Source organism: Notothenia rossii, assembly GCF_949606895.1.
Source record: "Notothenia rossii genome assembly, chromosome: 10".
Taxonomy (NCBI): domain Eukaryota; kingdom Metazoa; phylum Chordata; class Actinopteri; order Perciformes; family Nototheniidae; genus Notothenia; species Notothenia rossii.
In genome coordinates this window covers 40,188,100-40,207,102 of record NC_136908.1, presented here as the reverse complement: position 1 = coordinate 40,207,102, position 19,003 = coordinate 40,188,100, and the positions used below count along the sequence as shown (strand labels likewise).

The 19,003-nt window shown below is 41.1% G+C and overlaps 1 protein-coding gene across 1 annotated transcript in view; it reads right to left on the bottom strand.

Annotated features, from left to right (window-relative positions):
- The window catches only part of LOC307022716 (uncharacterized protein), a 60,175-nt gene that overhangs the window by 7,308 nt on the left and 33,864 nt on the right, over positions 1-19,003 (bottom strand). Inside the window, exon 2 of the mRNA XM_079655603.1 lies at positions 7,211-7,501. Coding sequence (XP_079511729.1) covers positions 7,211-7,501 — 291 coding nt within the window. The remainder of the gene's footprint in view (positions 1-7,210; positions 7,502-19,003) is intronic.

Genomic DNA, 19,003 nt, shown 5'->3' with positions numbered 1-19,003 from the left:
GGGCCCCTTACATTGTGACCAAAGGTCATTAGGGCTAAAACCGAAACTCCCCTGCGAAACCTCCCTTGCCGCCAGCATCAACCAGGGTAACCCTTCTTCCCAGTCACGTTCCAACTTCAAGAATGGAGAAACTATTTTCACTATAATAAGGTGATTCTGATGGGGGGATATATGCTGTACACATGAATATGTCTTTATCCGTGGCGACCAAATCTCTCTTTTTATTTTGAGCCAAATTGAAAATTCGCTTTTTTTGATTAGTTCTATTGAGTGTACAAGTTTTTCCTTGTACCAAATTAGCATTCCTCCTGAATCCCTGCCCTGGGTCACTCCTTTGAGTTTGGTGGATGGGAACACTATCTCTCTATAGCCTAAGCGGGACAACCAGTGGAAAGATCTCCTCTACTCCAGGTCTCCTGGAAAACAATAACATCTGCATCTCCTAACTCTTTGGTGAAGTATGGGGTCCTGCTCTTAAGGCCAAAAGCAGAGGACCTCAGACCCTGGACATTCCAACATGAAATAACAAATGATCCAGATTGCATTAAAACAGAGAATTCATTCAAGCATTCAACATTAAAATGAGAAACTCCCAAATCGCTGGTTGTCAATAAATAGGTTGATTTAAGAACACATTAGATATATTGGATTTCTATATACGATAGATTTAATAATTTTACACAACAGTTTTTTGGCTTTTTTTTTGTCTACTGTAAGCAAGCAAGAAAACAAACAGTGACAACTGATTGTCTACTGTGGTACCTGACCTATCAGGTGGGAGCAGAGCAGGCTGAGCATCTGCTGGATGTCTTTCAGCTCGTCGTGTGGGGGGGTGTGGGTGGGTTCAGGGACATGGGTGGTGGTGGTAAGGGTTGGGCCTGCTGTTCTCTTCACTGCCTGAGCATAACTCAGTGGGTCAGGGTGTAGCTCCCGTCGCTGTGGTTGGGGTAGGACCCCTGGGGACAGGAGTGGTTCTGGCCTTGCTCGAGGGTAATCATAGCTGCCCTGGTGGGATCTTAGTGGGGCATGGTGTGGAAGAAGATGAGGATGATCTTGTCTCCATGGGTGTTGTCTTGGAGGTGGTCCAGTCGGGTGCCTTTCTGGTCTAAGGGGGTTTTGGGCCGGGCTGCTCCTTCTGCGGGGTGTGGATTGGTCTCTGTTGAGAGCGATGTCTTTCAGTGTCCGGGCGAAGATGGGGACTGTGTTTTTATACAGATGGACTTGGTCGTATAGACAGGTGATATCCAGGGTGGGGTGGTGGGCCAGGTGGAAGTTGGGCCTCAGGATACAGTCTCTGGACATGTTGCTGTTGATCCTGTGGATGGTGTCGGGGTGGAGGTCTTTCCTTGGTAGCAGGGTTGACATGACCACTCTGCTGTTGGGGAGGTGGTGGAGGCTTTCTCTATCACTCCTCTGAGTGACTGACACTCTCTCTTGCTGGCTCCTCAGGTTGTTGGAGCCAGTGTGGATTATGATGTGGCTTGGGGATCCCAGCTGCTCCTCTGACAGCAGGTCCATGGCATGCTGGGTGTTTGGACACCAGATTTTAGCCACTGTGTGGGTGGGGAAACGTTTATTTTCATCAATGAATTTGCCATTGGAGTCGGTGAGGATGTCTGGCTTCCCTCTCTGCTGTGCTGGTCTGGAAGGATGAGGGGTGGTGTTAGTCTGTGGGCTAGGGGTGGTGTTCATCTTTGTGATGGTTGGAGATCTGGGAGTTGGGTTAGCATGTGGGCTAGACATGGAGCTGGGGGTAGAGGGTGGCTACTGAGATGGAGGGTTATGGCTGCTCTCAATGGGGGTCACAGGGTTCTGGTTGTGGTCTGGGTGTGAGTCCAGCTGCCCTTTCAGGGCCTGTGTAACTATCTCTCTCTGTCCTGAAGCACCTCAGATAGAGTAGTCAGTTCTCTCCTGTAGCTCTGTCTCTCTTCTCTCAGCTCCCTCACCTTCTGTGTCAGAGCGGCCAGCCGTGCCATATGACTCTGTCTGTTCTGCTGCAGCTCTCGCACCTCAGTCCTCATGGTGGACAGCTTTCTCCTGTGGCTGTATCTGTCCTGCCTCAGCTTGGTGAGCTCTGTGCTGATGGCAGACGAGTCCCGCTGGACCGTGTTGTCCTGGGTTGGCTGATCAGCTCTCGCAACTGTGCGAGCTCTCTCTCCAACTCTGTGAACTTCACCTTCAGGTCAGTGATAGTGTGATTCAGCTGGGGGTAGTGGCGCCAGCAGGCGGGGGGCCAGGGGGGGCCATGGCCACCCTGATATATTTGTTGGCCCCCCCACTGGCCCCCCCACCACACACACCGCCAGTCACGTATGTGTAGTAGTTTATCTGATATTTAACAACAAATGCACAACCAGCGAGTCGCTTGATTTGAGCTTCCAACGCTCATACTGCAGCCCCTCCCTCTCCCTCTGCTACCATGGTAACACTCTGATACTCGGCGCACCACTCTGATACTCGCGCGCACCACTCTGTGAATCGCACAGACAGCAGCAGGTTGCAGCAAAACGTTTCTTTCTACTGACTTTTCTACTGACTTGACAAAAATCCACCGGACTTCTAGAAGGTAAGTCGTATGTTTGTTGCCTGTTAAGCCCCACAACACTTTAGGCTTTAGTGTGTTAGCTTTAGGTAGCAAAAAACGGAGATATGCTTACCTTTAGCTGTTATTCTGATCAAAATGTGTGTTCAATGCATACTTTCCAACCTTGAGACCACAGAAATCGGGAGCATTTCAAAATGCAAAATGGGGGGTGCTAGTGGATCGCCGGAGCTGTTAGAACTACAATAAGCATGTTAATGTTAATCTAAGTGCAATGCCTTGCAGCCTGTAACACTATCCTTGATGGAGCATATGTGTGGGCAGGAAAGGAGGGAGCAGAGAGTAGAGTAGTTGTCGATTCATGTTCTGTTTTCTGTGACTATCTGCCTCACCCTCAGACTTTCAGTTCCGCGCTACTAAAGAGACGTGTTACCATGGAAACCAAACAATGGTGTAGCTGTATTAAAGTCTGAGTGGAAACAGTCCTGAGTAAATCTGATTTTGTCAGAAATCGGGAGAAATGCGGGAGAAATATGACCCCGGGAGGAAACCGGGAGAGGTCAATGAAATCGGGAGGGTTGACAGGTATGGTTCAATGGCATTAAAACGACAAAAAAACGCTGGAAGACCTGGAAAACAGGCTCGGGACTCAGTAAAGGCTGGCTTGACTTCAGGTGTAATTCGTCTGTAAACACACTTTGGCGGCTATCCTAGTTAGCGTTAGTTTAGCTTACTAAGCTAACGTTAGCTGATGTCGGTATGCTGGGCTGGTGTAATGCAGGGCCGTTTCTAGCTATTTGGGGGCCCTATGCAAGATGCTGTTTGGGGGCCCTATTTTGTCAAACTACATTGGGAGGATTACAAAGCCTTTAAGATGATCTGTGGAGATGCATTAATCTGTTACACTTTAAGAGGAAAACAGGCTAAATTAAAGAAAACCTCTCTTAAATTCAAATTGAACATCTCAAGTTGACCCAAGCAATTGAAACTTACAGAAAATTATATTAAAAAAAGGTAAACAATGAGGCTCCGCTATGTCAATAAATGAAAGAGATGCAGCATTTTCTCAAAAATGTTTACTTTTTTCCTCCTCCTCCTCAAAACTTCTGCTTCCTTGCTTTTTTAGAAGCAAAGTCATCAATAATGTCATCATATGACAGCTGCTTGCCAATCTCGTGGTTGATGCTGATTATGGCAAGACCAGTGAGGCGATCCTGTCCCATGCATGACCTCAGGTAAGTTTTGATGAGCTTCAGCTTTGAGAAGGTCCTCTCTGCTGAGGCCACAGTCACATGAAGAGTGCAGGCGATTTGCAGGGCAATCCACAGATTGGGATACAGTTCATTCAGGTTTTTTTTGTGGATGAAAGAGAGGAGCTCCAGTGCAGTCATTTCACATGTAGGCAGGCTCGGCAGATTGGTAATTTCCAGTGCCAGCTCCTTTCCATCAATGTCACCTCCATCTCCAGTGCTTAATGTGCTGCAGAGCTTGTCACACTGGTTGCACAATTCCACACCATCCAGTTTTTTTAAGTTGAGCAGCACTCTAAATCTGCCTCTCACTTCACCCAGAGTTTCAAATCTATCCTTTAAGGCAGTGACCACCAACTGGCGGCCCGCGGGCCACATCCGGCCAGCAAGACATTCTCATCTGGCCCGCACGACGGGGGTGACTGTGGTGTTGGCAGAGTGGTTAGTGCGTTCGCCCCCCACACATTTTTTACAACGTCTCGTGAGTAAGGTGCAGTACCGGAGTCCAACAGAGAAGCAGCAGCTGCGGGACAGTAGACTGCGTACTGCGAAACCTTCCCTGCCTTGAAGAAGAAGTGATCCTTCGTTGTGAAGAGTCTGCTTTGTGCGCTCGGCACCACAGCAGCAGCCCCGCTGCGACAGAGTCCAACAGAGAGGCTGGAGCTGCGGGACAGTAGCCTAGAAGCAGGGTTGAGTTGTAGTTGCAACGGAATACATGTAACGGCGTTACGTAATCAGAATACAAAAATCAAGTAGGCTAACTGTATTCAGCTGGCGTTACATTTGAAAAACGAGTAATCTGATTACAGTTACTTTCATAAACCTGAAGTGAATACATTTTGGAATACTTATTGGAATTATTGGTGGAAAAGTTTCCTCACAAAATGTAATATTCATTACCGGCAGAACTGTGTGCACACTGCACAGCGCTGTAGCATGTCTGTGAGCGAGAGAGAGATGCAGCGTGTCTGTCAGGCCCCGCCCCCGCACGCAGATGAGAGGGAGAGAGATCTCTTTTAAAATATATTGAAAGTTAGAAACGGAGATGGTTCGATAAAATGTGTAAGATAACTTTTATATAGCATTTATTTATTGTCGAAATGATGACATTTCATAACGTGATCAAATCAAAGTGAATGGCCTGCTGCTGCTGAATGCATGGGGTAAGTGACTGGAAAACGTTTTAAAAGTTATTACATCGTTTCAGATAATAAATAATAATGATAATTCATTCTATTTAGGGGCGCCTTTCAAAGCACCCAAGGACACCTTACAATTCATAACATATTCCAAGGAAAGGTTTTAAGACAGGTGTGTGTGATGTTTTTTATGTGGGGTGCAGATGAGAGGGAGCTGTCCAGAATGACACCAAGATGTTGTTTTTGAGTTCTTGATAAGCCATTAAAACAGTAAAATAAGTGTCTCCTTTTCACCAAAACATACCCATCTGTTATGGAAAAAGAAAGTATGACAAAAGTATTCTAAAAGTAATCTGAATACGTTTCTTTTTTAAGACACGTAACTGTAACTGTATTCTGATTACTTTCAGAGCATGTATTCAGTATTCAGTAACTGATTACATTTACAAAATGTAATCCCTCCCCGGTCAACAACTTACAATTCTGGGCTATATAAAAATTGCTGGCGCACGATAGTGTCTATTGGATAAATGTTGGCCCTTGGACAAATGTAGTTGGTGATCCCTGCTTTAAGGATTCAATAGTCGTGTCAACAACTACATTGAAGAATGTCGTTTCTAGCCTCTTCATGGCATCTGCAATAGGCTCGTCTGGGGCTTCATAGGCAAAGTGTTTTTTTGTGCTTCTCAGTCTCTTCTCTTTCAGCACAGCCTCCACATTCATTTCCTCACACATGTCTTTAGCAGTGGCCTGAGCTGCAGCAAAGCCAGTGTCTCTATAACTAGTCAGAAACATGTTTGCCTTTGTAAGGAGCTTGCTAACATGGTTCACATGGTGAAGAATGTCATACCATACCACTGTGCACATGAGGAAGCGGTATGACCCAACCTCTTCTGCCAAACTCTGTGCTTCAACCTTGGTCAGGGGATCTGTCACTTTGTCCCTGACCTCCAACAATTCCTCCCTTATGTTAGGGGCCTGGTACCGCACTGCCTCTATGCTGTTGACACGACTCTCCCACCGTGTGTCACTCCAAGACTTAAGTGCAATAGTCATTTTAGGATTGCCCATCTTGGTGGGGCTGCTGAGAAAAGGGTGTACAGTTTCTGTACATTACCAAAGTAGCTGATGGCATCTGTCGACGCTTTTGCTGCATCAGCCACCACCAAGTTCAATGAATGTGACACACATGGAACATAAAGTGCACGTGGATTTTTCTGGAGCAGCCTTGCTTGAACCCCTCTGTTCCTCCACTTCATGTTGGCACCATTATCGTATGATTGACCTCTGCAATCATCAAATGGAATATTAAGCTCCTTAAGCCTGTTCAAAATCAAAGATGACAAACCAAGACCTGTTGTTTCGGAAGCCACAAGAAATCCTAGAAAGTGTTCCTTGATTGTGGGCGCTTCTTCCATTATGACCGTCCTTATGATGACTGACATCTGCTCTTGGTGGCTTACGTCAGGGGTACAATCCAAAATGATTGAATGATATTTGGACTGTTTAATCTCAGTCACCATTGTGTCCAACATTTTCCCACTGATTGAAGCAATCAGTTCATTTTGGATCAGATTTCCAAGATAGCTGGAACGACTGAACTGGCTACTTTCCACACGCTCAATGTGCTGCTTCATGACAGGATCTCATTTAGCTAGAAGCTCCACTTCTTTTAAGAAGTTTCCATTATGTTGCTGGTGTAATGTGTTTGCTGAACCTCTCAATGCAAGATTTCTCTCAGCCAAAGATTGCATTATAGAGATCAGGCGGGTTAGGACATATCTCCAGCGCCTCTTCTCAGCCTCTAAAAGTGTCCTTTCAGCTTGGTCTATGTTCTTTCTGGTTTGTAGACGCTGTTCAAAATCTTTCCAGGTTGCCATGAGGGTTGTGAACTCTGGACTACTTTCGTGACTTTTCAGAAGCATGCCTATGCCGCTCCAGTTTGATAGTCCCTCTGTCAATAATTTGTAGTCGTTCCTTGAAAATAACTTGCAGCAAAAGCAGTAAAGGCCATCGTTTTTTCTTGAGTAGATAAGCCAGGTCCGCTTTATCTTTTCGCTTTATCTTTTCCCCATTCACTAATGTTCTGTGGAAATAATGATGATGAAAGCAACCATCTTCTCTTGGAAAAGTGCATTTTTTATCAACCTGAAAAGGCCCTCTACCTACTAAATCGGTCCTAAAGGAATCGGGTAGAACTGATGGCAAATCAGCTGGATCTATTGGTGGACCAAAAGCTGGCTGCTCTGCTTGTATGTCTGCAGGAGGAGCAGATTTACCTGTGGCATGTGGCTCAGGACGTGATGAGGAGGATGGACCTGCATGTGGCTCAGGAGGTGATGAGGAGGATAAGGAGGATGGACCTGCATGTGGCTCAGGAGGTGATGAGGAGGATGAGGAGGATGGACCTGCATGTGGCTCAGGAGGTGATGAGGAGGATGAGGAGGATGGAACTGCATGTGGCTCAGGAGGTGATGAGGAGGATGGACCTGCATGTGGCTCAGGACATGATGAGGAGGATGGACCTGCATCATCTGGCTCTGCTTGCACAAAGTACTTGAGAATTGTCCCTGCAAAGAAAAATTCCTTAAATTAGCAAGCAAACTTTGTTGTTGTTTATTTTTAAACAGTCATCATACAAACATTAATCATGAACATATCACAATGTAAACTTATACAACAGTAATTAGTGACTGAAAAGGCTTTGGCAAAAAGCTTATATATGAATATCCTATATTCTTATAATTAAATCGAAAACAAAACAAATACATTATTCACATTTGTATCCCCCAAAAAAGCAATACAAACAATTTCTTGAAAACCAATAAAAAGGTACATTTTTAAATGTACATTGGCTTTGTTCCATAATTTATCCCCAAAAATAGATACATATTATATTGATTTCTTTATTAGCTTTTTGAAAAATAAACGTACAGATACCTCTTGAATCCTATTAAGTTTCCATTACATTACATTTAGCTGACACTTTTATCCAAAGCGACTTACAATAAGTGCATTCGATCAAGAAGATACAAACTTGAAGAAAACAGAATCATATAAGTACATCAGGTTTCATAGAGCTAAAACATGTGCTACTCAACTGGCTTTAGATAAGCCAGTCCTTTATTAGTATATAAGTGCTTTGTTAGCAATTTTATTGCTCGAAGTCGAGTCGAAAGAGATGAGTTTTAGGCTCTTGAAAAACAGACTGGGAGTGATGTTGACTTAGCCTGCTATACTCCAACACAGCAGGTGTCACTTCAGGCATTCACTCCCATAGCACAGTCCATTTTGCATGACAATTTAATTTTAGCCTTTTCGTAAAGCAAACACTGTATTAAAGTGGGTTTATTCGCCTACAAAGTACAAACAATCCTAGCCAACTAGCTCTTATCAATTAAGCTGAGGCTAATGGAGCTAGCATGACTTGCTCAAAAGTAGCAAACTTGCTCAAACATTGACTAACATTATAGCTACTCCCTCCACCCCACAAGTGAATTTACACCATGAACAAATGCCTTACCCTTATTCTCATCATGTGAGCGTTTTTCTTCTTCAGCTTTCTTCTTTTTTCTGAACCAGAGGGACATGTCCGTTTTGAAGCCATGATTATCCAATTACGCTCGCTACTCTACTGACGTGCCGCGGCTGAATCTGAACTTTTAGCTCGGGGGCCCCCTAGTGGCCGCCGGGGCCCTATGCAACCGCATAGTCCGCATATAGGAAGAAAAGGCCCTGTGCGTAGGCTACTATTAATCACTGCTGTGTGTATTTTCAATTTGCCGAAAATTAAGAGAAAGTCAACAAGCATCTCTTCTTATTTTAAGAAGAAGATGAGTAGGCCTAAAGGAGAGACCGAGCTGGCAGGCGAGCAGCAGCATAGGGCTAGTGAGGAGAGGGCCATGCTAGAAAGTACATGTGGAACTCTGCTTTGTAAAAGTGAAACTAAAACCTAAGTACAGTTTTATTAATATGATTGTGACCTTTGTAATCAGTTAAGTCTTCTACACACTTTAGGTCTGCAGCTCCTTCAAAATGAAACGAGAATCAATGCAGTTTTTCCTCTTCTGTGTTCTGAGGTTATGAGCCGACCATTAGTCAAGTTTGTTTTCATAATGTTCTGTATGCTAATTTAAAAAAAGGATAACCAGTTTGTTTATAAAGTATAAATATACATTTTCAAAACAAATGGAATACAAGCTATATGTATTACTCTCACCACAGTGGCCTAATCTAAAAAAAATAGAAACATGTTCTGTCACCTATTTTCTTTCTAATACTAAAAGGTGGTGTTTTGTATCATTTATAATGTTTTACATTTTCTATAAAGGTCAATAATACATGCTGTTTTTGTGTTCAATCACAGTATGTATTTACCATGTTATACCCCTTAAGTTTTTGGGTCCTGTTGAAATAGTCATGTTTTAAAACTTGATTTAATAAAGTCATGTCAATCATCTTTGATCCCAGTGTGACACAAACAGCTTTGTTCAGTCTAAAACCATTTATAACCTAGAGACATAATACAACTGAAGAACATGTTGTGTTGCTGTTGTGTATTGTATGTGTTGAGAATGCTGAACATTTTTGTGCCTTACAATAAAGGAACTTATTTAAATTAAGCTGTATTTGTCTTTTTAAAAAGGATAGAACATGTCAGGGTTAGGGAAAAATAGGACCCAAATGCAGATTGAGGAGGAAGCAGGTTTCAAAAGGAAACAAAAGGCAAGCTTTATTAAACAAAAGCTGAACAAAAACAAGAATCCAAGAACACGTACAAGGTAGCATCCAAACAAAGGTGACTGTGACCAACATGCAGGGGGCCATGCAAGGGGGCCATGAACGACAAATAATGAACCAACACTGAACACAGGAAGAGACAAGACTAAATACAGGGAGGGGTAATCACGAGACGAGAAACAGCCGGGCAGGGGAGGAGAAACACAAGGGCAACAGGTGAACACAATCAGACAATTAGACACACCAGGGAAACTAACGACAGGGAGGACAGAACAGCAAAAATAATCCCAAAACTAGACACACAAAAACTCAAACCCTGACAGAACAACTAGCATACTAAAAAACAAAACAATAAATCGCCAACACATGTATACATAACACAAAACAAGGTTCTTTTAAATGTTGTTTGAAATCAAGTGTTAACTATCCGTATTATATTCATTTCAGATGAATAGTATCAGAAAATGTAAAATAAGAAACCAAAGTATATCAGTAGGTGATTCTCTTTGCCATTGTTTTCATCTAGTCTATACTTTTACAACAATTAAATTATTGTTTTTGGTGGGCCACCCCAAGATTTTCAGTGGCCCTATGAAAAATGTCTGGAGGCACCACTGGCTGGGGGTCCTGGGCCTGTTCTGGGCCGGCGGGTTCTCTCTCCTCAGGGTCAGCAGTGGGGCAGCCAGAAGTGGGGGCAGTGTCCGGCTCTGGCAGGGTGTGGTTGTTGTCAGTGGGGGCAGATTTCTCTTGTTGGGCCCGTTCCTTTATAAGGAGAAAGTCCTGCTCAAATTGTGTGAGGTTCCCCTGCACCATGACAGTCCCGTTCTTATATATGTTGACTGTTGTCATGACAGTGTCTGGGTCTTCTACCTCTTTAATTTTGAGTTTCCAGCCATTGCAGATCCCCTCTTTCTTCAAAGAAGGGTAGTGGGCACTTATGGCAGCGTGCCATGCTAATGGCTGGTCTGTGAGGAAGATCAGAATGCTGACTTCTCCACTCTTGTACAGGTCAGCAAGCGTCTCTGGTCTATCCTTCAACAGTTTTAATTTGTATGCCTTCCTGGCACTGTCATTTTTGACCTCTTGTGGATATACAAGAGGAACAGCCTCTGTACAGGCTGTGGTTGAAGCCATGGGGCTGCTGAACTGCTGCTGTTGTTACTCCTGAATTCCTCTTCTTAGCTTGGTGTTAGTTAGCTAGCAGGACAGTTTGGCAGTTGGTTACATTCTCTGCTGGGATCTTCAGTTGAACAGTGTTGGTTAGCTAGCAGGACAGTTAGGCCAACCGTCAGTTTGGCAGTTAACTAATGCTGCATTCACACCGGACGCAATGCGAATATTCGCTTCGCTCTAATCGCTTCGCTCTAATCGCTCCTATCGCATCGATCTAGTCTAATACTGCGTTCACACTGGACGCGATGCGAATATTCGCTTTGCTCTAATCGCTCGAGTTTCACCGGGGCTGCATTGACTTTACATGTAATCGCGCCCCCACCAAACATCGCATTGCGTCTGGTGTGAATTCCTTCTAATTTGTTATTCTTTTCAAAATAACACACTGTTATTTACTCACCAATAACAAACAATTATCTTTGTTTTTATTTATTGGTTTAATCCCATAATCTCAGGCTGTTTTGGCGTCCGTCAGGAACTGAATTTCAAAATAAAAATAATCGGAAACAGACGGCCTCTAGGAGTTTAGGATGGCCGAAGACACTACACTACCCATAATTCCCAGCTATCGTTTAGGACTACAGTCCCCGTGATTAATCTTCAAGCTCTGGGATTTGGATGTTGGAGTTGCAGTGCGCCAAGGTTACGCCGAGCGTCAAACAGCTGTTTGAAATGGAACGAAACTACGCCAGACTATCCAAAACTGGAATCGAACGCCCCCCTCAGAACTACACATGATGGCTATTGTGTTTCGCAAAATGTTCAATGGGACGTCTCTACTGAACTTTTTCGTTTTTCCCACAATTAGAAGTTGCCAGTATTAAACACATTGGTGTTATCAAATGTAAAACATATCATTAATAAATGGGTGAAAATCGCTTGTGTCCATAATGCGCAGCATTAATATATACCCACATGACAGCTCATTGTTACTTTGTAATTCTACTCCACTACAATTCAGAGGTTAACCTGGTATTTTTACTAAACTACACTTATTTGAGTTACTTTGCAGATTCTGATTAATGATGTGAAATATAAACAACCCTTAAATCAGACTTTAGTTACACCTGAGTAAAATGCAGGTAAGGTGATTGTCAAGTGCCAACAATCAGGAGAGATATTTGATAGTGGGTGCTTGAGAAGACTAAACATTTATCTGCAATTGACATGAATGGAAACTAGTAATAAAGTATATTCATTACTCGTTATTCTCTACTAATAGTTAATTAAAGACTGTATATTATGGCTATTTTGCACATCCCTTTCAATATTTCAATATTTTCAAAGGTTTATTGACATATCATATACACAACTACGGTGTATGCAATGAATGAAAATCTTGGGTCACAGGTTCCTCAACAGTGCATTACAAGACATCTATCAATATGTGTGTACCTCCACCATTAAACTGTCATATTCTGTATATTATCTACATACATAAGAGTATAATTCATATGTATAATATCAGTTAAAATAAGTAGGGGTGCACCGAATGGGAAATTCTTGGCAGAAACCGATACCAAAAATAGGAAACAGTTGGCCGAAAACCAAATGCCGAAAGGCCGAAAATGATTAATAGAAATATATATATATATATATAATTAGGGCCGGGACTCGATTAAAAAAAAAAAATCTAATTAATTACAGGCTTTGTAATTAATTAATCGCAATTAATCGCATTTTTAATCACATATAAATATTTGACCTGAGAACAGTGAGAAGCAATTTTTTTCACATGGATTTTAGTATACCATTGAATAATGACTGAATACATAAGCTTAAGCAACAAAACATTGTTTATTTTTTTCAAGATGGTACTTAACCAAGACCTACAGAAAAGTGCAATTTTTGCCATAAAGTGTAGCAATAGCATATTTAGGAATATAGTACATTTCAGAGACTCAGGTAGCCTATAGGTAGGTAGACCTTCTGTAAACTATAACACTTTGTTTTTTAAGTAAAACAAAATACTTTCAAGTACATTCAGAAGATTGGAAACCCTGACTATTAGAAAACATCTCTCTGTTGCTTCAGAGGCCATAACAGACTTTGTTGATTTACCAACAGTTGATTTAAAAAATCTAATACATTTCAGTCCAACTCTCTCAATAACCTTGGCCAAAACAATAAACAGTTCAACATAAAGTGCCAGTTGCACCAACAACATAATAAATAGTTCAACATAAAGTGTACTGTACCATTTAAAATAAAATAAAAAAGTGCCAGTGATTGACCTCAATCCCTCCTATTCTTCCAATATCCTGATGAAAAATAAAATCTCTCTGTTGCATAGGCCACTGTTTGATCAACGCGAATTGGGTGTGGGTCCTTGTACTCCGAGTCGGGCTAACGTCCACGCTAGCTTCCATGCTAGCTGCTATAGGTTTTGCATTGAGGGGATACTTGAGGCTTGATGTGCTGCGGTGATATGCAAATTCCTTTTTGCATAATTTGCAAACAACCGTGCTCCTATCGACGCTTCCATGCGTCCGTTTTTTAAAACAAAAATGTCCCATCCACAGGGCCAACCAAAGCGGTCTCATCAGCTTCTTCGTTCATGTTTGACTATTGTTCACTGTGGTTTGTTGTTGTCTGAAGTCATGAACGTTAGTTGGTGCTCCAGTATAATCGGTACCCCTGAAACTCATCCAGTGAGAAACGTTCCGCGGTGCAAAAATAAGTGCGATTAAAATGCGTTAATTTTTTTAAAGCGTTAATTTTTGTGTAATTAATTAATCTTAATTAACGCGTTAAAGTCCCGGCCCTATATATAATGTATACATTTTTTACCAATGTTGTTCAGCTACCTGAATATGGAAAAAGACATGATTATGGCAAAACTTAACTTAAATAATAATCACTATTATGGGTCCATAAAACATTTATTCAGCACTTTTGAATGCATACAGTACATTAATTCCAAGTCAAGTGCATTTTCTTTTCTCTGTAGGATAACTACAACAAAGTGCATTCAGAACAAAGCCAAGGTGCTTTAAAACTGCATAAACATCTAGGCCAGTAGGCCTACAACAAAATAGTGTAAATAAAGACTGTAACAGCCAGGCCTTCAACAACAACAAATGCACCTATAAGTGCATGCATACAAATTTGCAAACTGCATAAATCCACATGAATGTAACTATTTACAAATGAAATTACAATTCAATTTCAAGAATCTGTAAATAAGGCTGTCTGTCCTCATAAGCAAAGTAGTAAACATTGTATAAAGATACATAAAGTGAAAACTGGATACAAAATCCACAATCAATTACAAATTAAATTACAATTTCAAGAATCTGCAAATAAGGTGGTCTGTCCCATAGGTCTGTCCTCATGAGCAATGTAAACAACATTGTATCATTTAGATACCGAAAGTACAATATATTGAACACTGTGCTGCTGTCATTTCCCCCTAATGATAACCTGAGATGGCGAATTATAACAAAAAATGAAAATTGTTCAGGAAAGTGGGTATAGAGTAGACATGTAGAACTAGATAAGCTTATGATAAGCCAGCCTTGTCTGCTTATTAAGGAAAAGTGGGAGGTTATTTTTAATGAACAGTAGCTTCTCTGCTTTATCAGCCATAAGTCTGTTCCTCTTCTCATCAAGCACATGAGAGGCAGCGCTGAACAGTCTCTCGCTTTCAGTTCTTGTGATTTGATCTTACTCCGCATATTTGTCCGGGTGTTTTGATTTCAAGTGGTGGAGTAATCCCGAAGTGGTGAAAGTCTTTGCAGTTACACCCCCTCGAGAAATGTCAGCTGAACACGTTTTACAAATCGCAATCCGCGCCTCTTTCTCTGATATTTTTAAATATCTCCAAGCGCCAGACATGTTGGCTATGAGCCAGCCGCGACCCTTTCGGCCGAAAGCCGAAAAGGCCTTTTTAACCATTTTTGGCCGATAATTTTCGGCGGCCGAATATTCGGTGCATCCCTAAAAATAAGTGCTTCAACATAGTTAACATTGCAGGAAAGCAATATATTAGACGTTAAGTACTTTGTCAGGCTTAATATTTATCTGTAGATAGATACCCCCAAAGTTTTTTTCTTATTTAAAAGAAGACCTTAATCTAAAGTATTATTTAATGTTTAAATAAAGGTTAACTCGTTTTTCTGTTTTGTACCTCCTCCTATTAATATCTTTGTACATCCTGCACTAAACTGTTTTATTGTAGAGATCACTTACAGTATCTTCTTGATTTTTAATATTCTATATTTCTATCACAGACCTTCTACTTTCCCCCTATGAAAGTATGTACTCTTAATATTTTTTAAATCAAATATAACACATAAAAACAATAATTCAATAACGTGCTTTAACCACTAGACGGTGCACACAAGGTACACATAGCCATAATAACTTTGTATTATTAGTGTAGGACACTTATGTATGTACAACATCTGAAGATGTGTAGTTTTATTCATGCTTTCACATTTTTTTACAGCATATTGCTATATTATTTCAGACACAGTATTAACATTCTTATATTCAAAGAAAATCAGTAATATCTTTAAAAATTGCAAGTCCTTTTATATCAGCTGTGCACCGTTATGGTGTAAATATAACCTATCTACGAATTAGATCAAATGTAAAAGTCAGCCGAATTAGTGTTGATACTGCAAGGAGACGTATTGTATGAAGAGAAATTGAAGATGTTGTTTAATTGTTGATATATTTATGATCCCTGTCAAGTATTCAGTTTCGGCGGCATTTCTTCCAGTTTTTCCAAAGGTCTTCCCATCAGGGCTCTATAAATAAAGAACTACGGCAGATCTGTAATATGTAATGCAGCCGAACCGTGTATTAATATGCCGTTATGTGATGACTTTCAAAGAGAAAAGCAAGAACACTCGGAATTAAGTATTATTTCATTCTTTTAAAATGTTTTTCCGATTTCATATCGTATAAACACCAAATCCCAGCATGCATTGCGGTTAAAACATCCAATCAGCGAGCTTAAACCATAGCTGAGGATCTTGGGTAATCGCTCGAAATGCCTACGTCTGTTTCCGGTTATTTTTATTTTTAAATTCAGTTCCTGACGGACGCCAAAAAAGCCCGAGATTATGGAATCAAACCAATAAATAAAAGCAAGGATAATTGTGTGTTATTGGTGAGTAAATAACAATGTGTTATTTTGAAAAGAATAACAAATTAGAAGGAAAAAAAGATTTAAAAAATACAGATTTCAGTATTCGGAGGCTCTGAGCCCCATTTATTTTCCTCACAGACGGCAACAAAAGCAATAATTGTGGCTTGATATTGAGTAAGAACATGTTTTTATGAACCACACAGCTTCTGATCTTCCACGACCCGACCGGAGAAGAAGACGTGCTGCAGGCAAGAAACACATTACCAGTAGAAATACATTGCTTTTAAAATAGTTATGTGTGACACGAAAAAAAGGGAATAATTGTGTTGGTGAACACGAATCAATAGATTACATTTCGTGACTATAACACGAAATGCCATGAGACTGGGTTGTATATATAGAGAGAGAGTGGCAGACTCTAAAGACTTTCAAAGTGGTAAATATGCTGCTGCTAGAGTACTGACTGGAAGTATTGCTGATATCATGTCTACCATCCTCTTAAAATACTCTGTCCAACAATATAAGTCTCAAGAAGAAAGATGTTTTAACCTTTATTCAAAATAGCAGAGAAACATGCCTTCTTACTCAGGAGGGAACATTGACAGAGGATTACTGGAAAACTACACAGCAAGTACTTCATAGTACTTGTGGGGGGAAGTTTGTAAAAACATCTGCCATTAGCACAAAAAATAGTTTACTTGTTTCAATAATGTCTTTTGTCATGCTATTATGCATCATTGTTGCTGCGAAAAACAATACCCCTGGTGTCGCTAATGCGTCTCAATAATTCTAGAATTATAGGATTGGTTGACACTGCTGAACTAACATATGATAAAATAATATTTCTCCAAACTGGAGGGAAAATATGAACTATTCTCACAGAGGGTGACATGCATGAGGGGCTGGTGCCCCTCACTCAAAATGAGATATTGCCTTACACACTACACTATAAATCAGTACAGTTACTCAAGAATAAATAAATAAAAACTGAAACTGTTGTAAAAACCCTACAACTTTTTCCTCCAAGCTCTCGATCAGTGTCATGTTATTTAATCTGCAGCTCATGCCTTAAAACAGATACTTCAGACCCATTATAAAATTGTGTTTATGAGAAATATGTAATCTGACTCCATAAATCACATAATTGTTTGACTAAAAACTATACTTCCACTAACAGTAAATGAAGTTCCCCTTTAAACACAGCCCCGGTCTTCTGACGGGGTCTATCTATGTACTGGCTGGAAAATGTTGGGCCAGTTTCTGTCGCTCCGTCACAGTTCTCCCACTAACAGTCACTCTCTAGTTCAGCTGGGTTCTTGTTGACTTCTTCACTGGTTTGAGACAAGCGACCCTATCGGAACACCTCCCTTTGTAGCCAGACTTCACCACAGCAGAATCGAGTTTCTGTTTTCAGGTCTGGACAGCTTCACGTCAGTTGTCTCTTCTGTTTAAACACGCTATTTATGGGACAAAATGGGACGCTATCAAAACACAATCAGAAGAATATCGTCTATCTAACGCACGAATGTCGCACTTCCTGCCGTAATCCACAACGCAATGTCTTTTTGAAAACAGAAATAAAGTAACCACTGAAAGCTTCAAACTCCTCAGGCCTTTTCCTTGAAAAATGACTTTTTTAAAACAGCCTCACACTGTTGTTAACACAAAACACTCACTCCAATAACCTTAGCTTCAAACTTTGGCTGTGTCTTTGCCTCAAGCAGTCCCGACTCCTTAATGGCCTAAAACCATTCACGTTAACTTAAAACGCAACAAAAGACACCTATAGAAGTGATTGGCCTCTAGCCGACATGTAATAACAGACAAACGAATAGCATGCAGGGTTAAATAGAACAAAAGAAATTGAACTCACCCTGCCTGTGACAAAGCAACGCCACGTGTGGTATGATACCAATGTTTATCAATTTAGGCTTGTTTTAACTTACATTTAGGCAGTCTTTCTCAGGAGTCCAACTTACCAGACAGACACACACTCCTATTGTTCAATATGTAATCTATTGAAGATTTTGAATAAACAGGTACTTCTTTACCTTTCTGTATGGGCCCGAGTGTATGTCTGCCAGCATTGTTCAAGCTCCTTTGAAAACTGCAACTTCTCTCCCGGTGAAAAAAGATCACGTCCGGGTCCCCAATTGTTAAATATGTTCTTTATTCTCGCGTCCAGGAGAGAAGCTTTAAAATGAGACTAAATGGAGTCTCTGAAAAGATTCAAATGGGATACTTTAATTAAAAAAGGCGCGGTAGTGTTACAGACAGAATATTGTTCCGGCAGAAAACAGCTGTGATCTGGCTCTCCTGAGCAAGAAGAGAAGCCCGAATCCCCCGTTCGGTGCCGTTATATACCCTCTGCTGGCTCCTCCCCGCCAGCCGGCTCGCCTCGCCTCTAATGTCCGTTGTTGCATTTAAACAGAGGATTGGTACTTTTCACCTTCAACATATGCTTAACACGCCTTTGCTCCTCATATTCTCTTTCATCACTTTTCATGTAACACATTCTAAACGCTGTAATCAATACTTTAAAACATACAGAAAATGCTTCACGGCTGGTTTGGTTTCCGGTCATTCCGGATGTTGTCACATGCTACTCTCGTCTGTAAACAATAGTGTATTCAAATAAACTGTACTTTCATTTAATAATCAGCATGGTAGTATCTCGACATCTATAGTTGTAGTGTTAAATCAGTAGGTTTCGGTTTTCACCACACCACGTCATTTCGCTACTAAATTCACCTCTTTAGGAAATCGTATATTAGCCACATGCTAAATGCTAACCGTAGATGAAGGATTTTCAGAATAAAAGCTTAACTGCTTGTGCACAAGAATTTCTGTTTTTTCAGTATAAAAGAGCATTTAACTTGACAGTATGTTTAAACTAAATGATACCATCAAAACATTGATTTTAAATTTCTAACACAACCCCCAATACAAGCTCCAACTCTAGGTGTTTTAGGAGGAGTATTGGAGTTGGACGGTCTCCCCACAGCTACACGTGTCAAAGACTTGGAGTATGAGGTAAGACTCCTATCTGGTGAGCTCAACA